This window comes from Abramis brama (assembly GCF_963993115.1).
Source record: "Abramis brama genome assembly, chromosome: 20".
In the NCBI taxonomy this organism is placed as follows: domain Eukaryota; kingdom Metazoa; phylum Chordata; class Actinopteri; order Cypriniformes; family Leuciscidae; genus Abramis; species Abramis brama.
In genome coordinates this window covers 11,094,413-11,106,005 of record NC_139982.1, presented here as the reverse complement: position 1 = coordinate 11,106,005, position 11,593 = coordinate 11,094,413, and the positions used below count along the sequence as shown (strand labels likewise).

The 11,593-nt window shown below is 48.5% G+C and overlaps 1 protein-coding gene across 1 annotated transcript; it reads right to left on the bottom strand.

The window, feature by feature from the left end:
- Positions 1 to 492: 492 nt before the first annotated feature.
- LOC311071417 (solute carrier organic anion transporter family member 1C1-like) lies at positions 493 to 11,556 on the bottom strand (the record flags this gene model as incomplete). Its single annotated transcript, XM_084095822.1, has 14 exons — positions 493 to 732; positions 807 to 924; positions 1,070 to 1,134; positions 1,262 to 1,446; positions 1,547 to 1,712; positions 1,868 to 2,063; positions 2,151 to 2,315; positions 2,702 to 2,905; positions 9,843 to 9,941; positions 10,028 to 10,180; positions 10,275 to 10,381; positions 10,797 to 10,929; positions 11,130 to 11,271; positions 11,449 to 11,556. The coding sequence occupies 14 exons, from the start codon at positions 11,554 to 11,556 to the stop codon at positions 561 to 563; spliced, it is 2,013 nt and encodes a 670-aa protein (XP_083951948.1). The 3' UTR covers positions 493 to 560.
- Between the last annotated feature and the right edge of the window lie 37 nt (positions 11,557 to 11,593).

The following is an 11,593-nucleotide window of genomic DNA, read 5'->3' as shown; positions in this document are numbered from 1 at the left end:
AGTTATAAATATGGGTATTTTTCAAAAATCCATGGCTTCGCTTCCGAAGGCCTTTATTAACCCACTGGAGCAATGTGGAGTATTTTTTTTTATCATGAATGGATGCACTTTTTTGAGTTTTTAAATTTTTCCAGCCATTCACTGCCATCATAAAACTTGGAGGAGCCAGGACATTTATATTAATTATGTGTGAGTAAATCATGGGCTAATTTTTATTTTTGGGTGAACTAACCCATTAATGCAATGCTAATCAACATAGCCTGTATTATAGAATTTAATAAAATAATATATTCTCACACATGAAACCACAGAAGTAATTTCAAGTCATTTTGATTTTATATCAAAAATAATATCAAAACATGATATTAAACTCATAAATTGTAGTTTTTGACGGTATGCTAAGCAAACATACTAGCTTTCCCTGTTGTCAAGAGAAAATGTTTTATTACTAATCTTTAAAAGTAAGTCCAGGTAAGATCATTTGAATGTTTTTATTTGAATAATTTCATAATTGAAAGCAAAGAAGGTCTTCGTGCTTGAACCCCTAATAATGCAGAACATTATTTTAGAGTATTGTTCTGTCCTGGACCATACAACACAGTCACCTGCAGTTCTTTGTCCTTGGACAACCGTTTATCATTCTGTACTTTCCTGTTAATCTGTGTGATGGCCACCCATAACAGGATATATCCTAACAGCCGGAGACAGTTGACCAGTCCCAGAAACAGGAACCTAATGAGGGTCACATTACATTTTAGCATGCATCAGTTGGGGCTACATAGAATACTCCTGCCAGATTTGCTCACCTAAAAGTCTCAGTGGCATACATTCTGCAAGTGCCTCTTCCACCACATTTCTTGTGACCCCATTTCAGACAGGTAGAGTCAATAAGAGCCCCAAAGTAAATGGGAGCAGGAATACCACCTTTAAAAGAGTGAAATTACATTAAAAACAATGCTGTGCCAGACCTTAATGTGAATAACATCTGTAATTTAATTTAAATTATTGGGACACTTCTTCTAAGTAAACCAAAACATTACACAATTAGGCACTCCAAATGTGAACTTACCCAAAACTCTTAAAACTAACAGTAGCATGCCCATTGAGAGAGACTTCAGCTCAGGATCCACAATTCTGCAAGGATATATACAACATTTAATACAAATTTCATCCATATAAATATGGTATATATACCATTGTGGAATAAAACAAAGTTGTGATTAATCACTGCAAGATATGTTGTAAAGTAATTAAACAGAACCTCAATGAGATGATGAAGAAGGGAACAGTGCCCAGACAGTACACAAAGAAGGCAAAAGACTGCAGCGCCAGATAGATGTAGAACATTAAAGTACATCTGTTCTCTCGTGAACACCGTCCAAGCACTGCAGAGGAGTTCCCAGCACTCATTCCCCAGCTCTGGACACATGTACAGTGGTGGAATGTCTGACAAAGACATGCAAATGAAAAAAAAAGAAAGAAAGAAAAGACACTCAAACACATGTAATAATGAATTTGAGGTCAAGAGTTTAAGATAGTTGTTCACCATATTCTGTCCTGTGCCATGACTGGAACTGCAGCCTGCGTGACAAGGAGAGATGTAGGTCACTCCATTCTGTCCACACACTGGATCCCATTGGAAGTCAGGACACCCACAGTCGGCATTGCAAGAAGTGAGTACGTCACTGCTTATATTCTGAACTTCTACAGATCTGCCACATAAACAACTGATTATATTATATTTCATATTTATTTGACCCTAGATAGGGCAAGCAGTTCATTAAGGATAGATTCAATTGATGGATAATGTATAGTTTCCATGATGCAATAAGATGTATACAAAGAGTATGACTAGAGATGAAAGTACCCTTGATAGGGCACCGTGACCCCAGCGATATCTGTATTTTCACAGCTAAGAGCAAAGCAAGGTATGGTGAGAAACAATGCAGCAATTGCAGTGAAAAACGACATTCTTGCAGATCCCAGCAGATCCAGTTTAAACCTCTTCATTATCCACCCACTCAGGAACATACCCAGAGCCGCTGGCGGAATAGATATCACTCCTACAGAAATATATAAGCACACTCAGTTTAAACAGCCAGTAAAAAAAACAAAAAACATGGACATCTCGCAATCATGGCAGATGTCACCTATGAGTAAGTTGGTCTTGGATGCACTTTGTCCAAACTGTTGTTCCAAATACTTTGGCGTATATGTTCTGACTATGACAAAGGCATTGAATGCCACTACATTGGAAACCAGGTACAGGAGATAGATCTTGTTGGTGAGCAGACGCTTCAGAGACGGCCCAAAATCTAGAAAACAAGCAAATAGGCATTTTTGAGAACATTCTCTTTTACTTATTTATTTATTTTTACATTGTCATAGTAGACCAAAATAACACGTTATAATTTATAATAATAAGCTCCATTAGTTTCCTGCAAACTTATATTTTTCCAAACCTGTATTACGGTGATCTGTTCACATTGATTGTCTGGAGGATCTCCTGGCCACCTTTTCAATATTTATAATTAAAAGAAACTGACAGTGTCAAGCTCCATAATGACACACACACACACACACAAACACAAACACAAACACACACACACACACACACACACACACACACACACACACACACACACACGAACACACACGAACACACACACACACACACGTGCACTCTGTAAGGTTACCATACCTTTAGCTATCTCTGTAATGCTGGGTGTGTGTTTATGTTGTTTTGAGGGGTTGTCTAGCTCATAGGTTTGGGGGTTTTCAGGTAAAGCTCTTGGCAGGAACCAGAGAGGCAAAGCAGCAAGCAGAGTCAACAGCCCAGAAACCACATAACCCAACCACCAGGCCCCAACCCAGCGAGAGTCCTGAGGGGTGATGGTCACACTCTCTGATAATGAGAAGAAAATATACAAATAAACAATTTATGTGAATATATATTAAAACCTCCACCGTGCTCACCACCTCATTTCACTATTCGCCCACTCCATATATTCTATCACACCTATCAGTGTGCTGACAAAAATGTTCCCTGAAACAGTGGTGATCCCTGTGGCACCACCCACACGGCTGGTTACCTATGGTGGGTTTCATTGTTTTGTCTGGTTCTCCTCGTCTTTGACATGACCAAATATTCTTAATATTTGTTAGTACGCCCAAAAATTTAAATTATCTTATAATTTACTAACTCAACCTCAAGCCATCCTAGGTGTTTATGACTTTCTTCTTTATAAACTATAATCTCTAGCTTCCGGTAACAACAGTCCACGAGTCTAGTTCCGGCTGAAGAGTGAACTCTGACCTGACGCATGACGTAGGATGTAGGAGTATTGTAAGCTTAGGTGAGAATAGACACCTCTCGTGGTTCAAACAAATAGGGCTGGGCAACAAACTCAAGCTCCTAGACTTCCAATTCATGACCTGTGTTTTGTTTTGCTCTATCCTCTGTGCTTCTGCGTTCGTCAATACGTCAAGCATCGGGTCAGAGTTCACTCTTGCACCTCGTCTCGCACCTCGTCTCACTCTTGCACCTCATCTCGTGTTCAACTGTTCTGCCATGGTGGTCTTCTACTCTGACAGTGCTTCTGTGGTAGTCCCCTGTTCCCTTTCGTGGTCACTACGAGTTACGTCAGTGACAACGAATGGGGTTTCGCTTAGAAAGCCTATCATCTTCGAGTATATAAAATGAGCCAATGGCAATGAAATGCCATGGGTCTGCGGAATTTGCATAGCGTAACTCCGCCCCACCCTGTGGGTATATAAGGAAGTACGCCGGCAACATGCAGATATGTTTTCGCTTCAGAGCCAAGTTCATTCACTTCACTCCACAGCCAATTCTGAGTTCATCTCTATTTCTCTTCGAGACGAGCCTCTCTCCAGGTGTTGGTGTGACAGCGAGTTCCAGCGAGTGCACATTCCCTGCTTATCTGTGCAGTGATTTGCCTGTGTTTGTGTGTTCATCTCCCTGGTCGCTTCAACACTTTGCGGAGAATCTCCTTTCACAAAAGAGCATTGCACGCGGCACGTCTTTTTAAAGATGCCTCGCCCGTGCACTTCCGGTTGCGGTCACGTCATATCTGATTCTGTTGGGTACAATCGCTGTCTTGCGTGTCTGGGCGTTGACCACGCTAAGGCAGCGTTTGTGGATGAGGAGACAGGGACACCCATTGCGGGAACATGACCATCGCGCTATTGCGTTCGAGACTCAATGACCTCGTTCGAGGGAGAATCCCCTCATCCGCACCCCGATCTACGAGCTCTGCAAGAGCTGGTACTTCGGCTGGCGGCCAGGGTGAACTGAGGGTTACGGTGTGGAACAAAGCACCGACTATTCCACGCTCTACACCCCCCTCTAGCACAGTGCAACCCGAGAGCGCTCCGATTGAGCCCGTGGTACAGTCTGTTGGCGTGCCGCGGGTCTCTTTCAGGTGCTCCAGATGATGATGAGATGTCGATAGCTGTATCACAAGGTGGGCGTGAGTCCTCGGGAAGTGAGAATTCGGCTGTGCTGCCTTTGGTTGTGCCAGCATTGTCCGAGTCTGATCCCGAGCTGACGGCCATGCTTTCCCGGGCAGCCGCGGCCATTGGCCTCGAGTGGTCTCCGCCACCCGGTCCAGTGCACTCGCGGCTGGACGATTGGTTTTTGGGTGCGGCCGCTTATCCCCGTCAGTGTGCAACCCCAATGCCATTCTTCCCGGACGTGAGGAGGTCACGAGGTCCTGGAAGCCACCCCGCTCGGCGACCTCCTCCGCCTTGCCTCCTCTCGATCAGGCGGCTGCCAAAGGGTACACTGGGGTTCCCCAGGTTGAACGCTCTGTTGCCATGCAACTATGTCCGCAGAGTGCTTCTTCCTGCGGTGAGCCTAAGCACCCCTCCAAGGCCTGTAGGTTCTCCTCCACCCTTGTGCGGGGCTGGCAGCCTCCTCACTGCATGCCATGGCCACTCTGCAGGTCTAACAGGCCCAGATGCTCAGGGACATGCACGAGGGGAGGACTGACCCAGGGCTCTTTGATGAGCTGCGTGCAGCCACCGAGCTTGCTCTCCGTGCGACGAAGGTGACCGCACGCTCCCTGGGTCAGGTGATGTCCACATGTGTGGTCCAGGAGCGACACCTGTGGCTCAACCTGGCCGATATGCGGGAGGCCGAGCGAACCCGTTTCCTCGACACCACCATATCCCAGGCTGGCTTCTTCGGCGGTGCAGTCGAGGACTTTGCCCAGCAGTTCTCGACTGCTCAGAAGCAGACTGAGGCTTTAAAACATGTCCTGCCCCAACGGCCCGCTGCTGCCTCCACCCAGCCATCGGCACAGGTGCCTCAGTCTGCTCGCCGCCGAGGGCGCCCTCCCGCGGCTCCCGCCCCTCCCGCACGGCCCCAGCAGCAGCCTTCATCCGGGCCGCGTCGTGGAGGAAGCCGCAGGAAGGCGCCACAGCCCTCTCCCGCCCCACGCCCCGCTAAACGCCAGGCAAAGCGGCACTCCTGAGACGGGCTGCTCAGAGATGGCATCCAGTTCTTTCCAGGAGACGGTAGCAGGGCCGCTCCTTCCCCCGGTGGAGGGCCGGGGGAGAATCCTTGGTTTCCCGAATCCAACGACGGGCAGCAACCTATTTCGGTTAAAGAAAGAACTGACACACCCATCTCTGAGCACACAGAGTTCTCGGATGACAGTGCGCGCCGCTCACGAGCCTCACCACTCTTGTCCCCCTCTGTCGCCAGACCCCTGCCAGAGCACGCCCCGTGGGACGCTGGTCCTCCCCTGGCCTCCTCTGGCAGGAAGCGGCTAATGACTGTGCCCCCGCACCGGGCCACTATGCCACCCACGCCTGGGCCGGTCATTCTGCCTCGCTGCACCACCGAGGGTACGTCTGTGGTCCGCATGACCCCGCTGGAACAGTTCTTGGGAGCCTGGCTAGAGCTTCCCAGACTGTCCCGCTGGGTCGCGAGGACCACCAGGCTCGGCTACACGATTCAGTTCACGCGGTCTCCTCCCCGCTTCAGGGGAGTCCGCTTCACTATGGTCGGTGGCAATGCCCCTGTCATGAGAGCGGGTGCGATCGAGACTGTCCCTCCAGCCGAAATGAAGTCCGGGTTCTACAGCCCCTACTTCATTGTACCGAAGAAATCCGGTGGGTTACGACCAATCCTGGACCTGCGCGTCTTGAACCGCTCCCTTCACAGAATGCCGTTCAAGATGCTCACGGCCAAACGCATTTTCGAATGCGTGCGTCCGCAGGATTGGTTTGCAGCGATCGACCTGAAGGACGCCTACTTCCATGTCTCCATTCTTCCTTGACACAGACCGTTCCTACGGTTTGCTTTTGAGGGGCAGGCATACCAGTACGCGGTTCTCCCTTTTGAGCTAGCCCTGTCTCCTCGCGTCTTCACGAAGGTCTTCGAGGCAGCCCTTGTTCCTCTACGGGAACACAGGGTTCGCATCCTGAACTATCTCGACGACTGGCTGATCCTAGCTCACTCTCGAGACCAGGTTTGCGAACACAGGGACCTAGTGCTCCGGTACCTAGCTCGTCTGGGCCTTCGGGGCAACTGGGAGAAGAACAAACTCTGCCCCGTGCAGAGGATCTCTTTTCTCGGTATGGAAATCGACTCGGTCGCCATGTGCGCGCAGCTTACGAGCGAACACGCGCAGTCACTGCTGACTTGCCTCTCGTCAGTTCGAGGGAAAGAGTATGGTTTCACTGAAACTATTTCAGAGGCTCCTGGGGCATATGGCATCCGCAGCGCAGTAACGCCACTCGGATTGCTTCATATGAGACAGCTTCAGCTTTGGCTTCGCGATCGAGTCCCGAGGTGGGCATGGCAACACGGCACGCTCCGAGTCCCAGTGACTCCGACCTGCCGTCAGACCTTCACCCTGTGGACGAACCTCAGTTTTCTACGGGTGTGCCCTTAGAACGAGTTTCCAGGCATGTTGTTGTATCAACAGATGCCTTCACCACGGGCTGGGGCGCCATGTGCAATGGACATACGGCTGCGGGCTCCTGGACAGGACCCCAGCGCCTTTGGCATGTCAATTGCCTCGAGTTGCTGGCTGTACGTCTCGCCCTGCACCGCTTCCGTGCATTGCTCAGGGGTCAGCACGTACTAGTCCGATCAGACAATACCGCGACAGTAGCGTACATCAACCGACAAGGTGGTCTGCGCTCCCGCCGTATGTCACAACTCGCCCGCCACCTCCTCATATGGAGTCAGAAGCATCTGAGGTCACTTCGAGCCATTTATATCCCGGGAGACCTGAACCGTGCGGCCGACGAGCTGTCTCGGCTTCGGCCTCTCCCTGGAGAATGGAGACTCCATCCCCAGACAGTTCAGCTGATTTGGGATCAGTTCGGGGATGCACAGGTAGATCTGTTTGCCTCCCACGACTTGTCCCACTGCAACCTGTTTTATTCCCTGACCGAGGGCACGCTCGGCACGGATGCACTGGCGCACAGCTGGCCGCGGGGCCTCCGCAAGTATGCGTTTCCCCCAGTGAGCCTTCTTGCGCAGACCTTGCGCAAAATCAAGGGAGGACGAGGAGGTCATTTTGGTTGCCCCATATTGGCACAACCGCACCTGGTTCCCAGAACTAGTACTCCTCGCGACAGCACCTCCCTGGCCAATCCCTCTGAGGAAGAACCTGCTTTCTCAGGGACGGGGCACCCTTTGGCACCCTCGTCCTGATCTTTGGAGCCTCCACGTGTGGCTCCTGGACGGGACGAGGCAGGTTTGAGTACCCTACCACCAGCGGTGGTGGCTACCATCACTTTCGCTAGAGCATCGTCCACGAGACATGCCTATGCGTTGAAGTGGAACCTCTTCGTCAACTGGTGTTCTTCTAAACAACAAGACCCCACGAAATGCCCTATCAGTGTCGTGCTTTCCTTCCTGCAAGAAGGGTTGGAGCGAAGGCTGTCTCCCTCCACCCTGAAAGTGTATGTTGCCGCCATTGCCGCACATCATGACGCAGTTGAAGGTAAGTCCGTTGGAAAGCACGACCTGATCATCAGGTTCCTGAGAGGGGCGAGGAGACTGAATCCTCCTCGCCCTCCTCTGGTACCCTCTTGGGACCTCTCAGTGGTACTAACTGCCCTGCAGAGTGCTCCCTTTGAGCCTCTACAATCAGTGGAGCTTAAGTTCCTGTCAATGAAGACAGCGCTCCTGGTTGCATTGGCCTCCATCAAGAGGGTAGGGGACCTGCAGGCATTTTCAGTTGACCAAGCATGCCTGGAATTCGGGCCGGCTAACTCTCACGTGATCCTGAGACCCCAGCCTGGATATGTGCCCAAGGATCCCACCACTCCCTTTCGAGATCAGGTGGTGAACCTGCAAGCGCTGCCCTTGGAGGAGGCAGACCCAGCCTTGGCACTGCTCTGTCCAGTACGCACCCTCCGCGCTTACGTAGACAGAACGCAGTGTTTCAGGACCTCAGACCAGCTCTTTGTCTGTCATGGTGGGAAGCTGAAGGGAAAGGCTCTCTCCAAGCAAAGGTTGTCTCACTGGATAGTGGACGCCATTGCTTTGGCATACCAGCAGCAAGGTCAACCGTGCCCCCTTGGTGTGACGGCCCACTCCACCCGGAGTGTGGCTTCCTCTTGGGCTCTAGCACATGGCGCCTCGCTAACAGACATCTGCAGAGCTGCAGGCTGGGCGACACCTAACACATTCGCGAGATTCTACAATCTCCGAGTGGAGCCAGTTTCTTCTCATGTACTCGCTTCAACCAGCCGGTACTAGATTCTGCTCAGGTGTCTTCGCTTGCTCGCCATTCCTCTCCACGGATGGGATATGTGCGATATTCTCCTCAGGTGAGCCTAATAAGCCCTGAGTCTCCTCCAGCACTGTCAACATCAACGCCAGAGTTATGCCACCGGCAGCTTTTGCACTTGGCTAGGTGCCTCCATGTGCATGGTTCCCCCTCTGGGTGACCCCCACATGTGTATTTCCACTGTAAGCCTCTCTGAGCATGTGTCTTTCCCTCGGCAAGCCACCTTGCCACCCCTGGGGTTGAAATATTTAACCTGTGTCTGGACACCCCAGTGATACTCCATATGCAGCCCCTCGGGGTCATATGTGTATTCCAAGTCCCCCCTTCGGGCTGGGCATAATTGCATATTTCCATTGAGATATGCTTCCCAGTGTACCTTGGTATTCCTGTGTTAAGTAGGACTCCTTCGTCCGTGCCAGTCTCACGACAAGGAGCTCAGACTTACGCAGGGCACTGGAAGACAGCCGAGAGGTGGCGTGATTAGACTGGGAACCCCATTCGTCGTCCCTGATGTATCTCGTAGTGACCATGAAAGGGAACGTCTCGTATGTAACCCTCGTTCCCTGAGTAGGGAATGGAGACGTTACGTCTCCCTGCCACTTCCGCTGTACCGCTGGAACGCGGCTCCTCAGCGAAGACATATCTGCATGTTGCCGGCGTACTTCCTTATATACCCACAGGGTGGGGCGGAGTTATGCTATGCAAATTCCGCAGACCCATGGCATTTCATTGCCATTGGCTCGTTTTATATACTCGAAGATGATAGGCTTTCTAAGCGAAACCCCATTCGTCGTCACTGACGTAACATCTCCGTTCCCTACTCAGGGAACGAGGGTTACATACTTAACCGAGACGTTTTCCAGCTTGAGACCCTACCGACCCTCTGACCCCACCCTGGACCATTACCATATTCATATACAGTACCATGGTATTTGTCATGGTACCTCAAGGTACTTCAAAGAGGCAGTGCTACCATGGTACAGATCAAAACAAACTGAGTAATACTGCACTTCCTTTTGGTACTTTCTTGTTAGTGACTTCTAAGTTATAACAATTTTAACTCACCTCTACTTATTGAGCCAATGTCCACGTAAATAATAGCACACAGAGATCCAAGCGAGTAACCGAAAATTGACCCGATGACTTTGAGTGTGTGCAGGCAACCTACAGAAAAAAAAAATGGACTAAGGGACAAGGGTACTTCAGTTTGAGAAAAAAAAAAAAAAACACAAACAGAATAATTTTCTCACCAATGTAAAAAACAGAGTTTTCTGGGTGTGCATTATCATCTATGAAAGACATTCCCAAAGGGTCGATGCTGGCTTCCCCAATGCCACGAATAATGTTTCCCAACAGCACAATCACCCATGTGGGCGAGCTTTCCTCTTCCCCTTTTTGGCATCCTATTCAACCCATATAGAGTGCTCTGTTGGGTATTTTACTGCAATTTACAATTAAAATATCTCACATGCTTTTCCACATATAACCATGCATTACCGGACACAAGCTGTTGAACAGTATTCTGGGTGTCAGATGAGCATGTGGATCTCATTGTGAAATTATCAGCATCATTAGTGTGGGCGGCAGCTGTATCATACTTGTACCTGTCAGAAACAAACAGACACATAAATAGTAAATGCATTTAAAATACAGATCTTGAAGAATACTTATCGTTATGAGGTGGATCTTTATTAAATATTTTAGTATGAATATACTAATTATGTGATGGCCAACAATTAATTTATTCAGTATTACATTAAAATAATTGACAGATACAATGACTTGAAAACACATCTTTTATAATCAACAAATCTCTTAAAATATCAGATAAGGAACATTTTACTTAATGCTTGGACTTTATACAAATTTGTTGAGTCATTAAATTTGAACTTTTCATGAAAATGTTATAAAAGTGTTCTAAAATCATATGAAACTAAACATGAATACAAAGAGTAAAATTCTAGGGACTTTTCTTCATCAGACACCCTCATTTGTCATTGACCCATGAACGTTACTCACCGGTCCATAATGAAGTGAGGTAAAGCCATTATCAGTGTCCCTATACCCATCAACAGGACCCCTGCTCCAATGATCTTGGGCCTATGAAACTTAGCGCCAAAGTAACTTACCACAGTGATGACCAACAGATTACCTGCAAGCAAATGTGACTTTATTCAACAAGTTATTTGTTGTTTCATAGCATACAAACAATCAACTGTCCCATTTTTAAAGTATGAACAGAAATTCAGTCACATTACAGCCTTAGTGGTGTGACTCACTGCTATAAGTACTCATCTAATGGGTGAACCTCGGCCCTCATTTCTCAGTGCAGCTCGACACATCTCAACTTACCCATTTCAAAACTGCCATTGATGATACCAACAGTAGAACTTGGGATCTCAAACCGCCTCTCAATCTGAGTGATGGTGCTTGTGGTGTAAGCCCCCGTCATGGATTTGGAGAAATAACAGAAGGCAAGTACACCAATAAAGATCTTTCCGGTCACAAGGGTAGAAAAAAGATTAAGGCAGAAGATTTCACTTTTTTTTTTTTTTTTTTGTCAAAAGTATAACAGCTATTATACACCACTATTAAAACAGATAATCAGCTAATAGTGGTTCTACACTTGTTGCTCGGTTAAACGTATATGGTCAAAGACAATGTCTCTTGCCTTTAGGCTTGGGGAGCAGCATTTGGCCTGAGATGTTTTCTTATTACTGTCTGAATACTCCATTGGTCTGGACTCAAAGAACCCCTCTGGGCTGCCCTCCTCTGTCATGGTGAACAATGGTTTAGTGAAGAGGTAAACAAAGTTG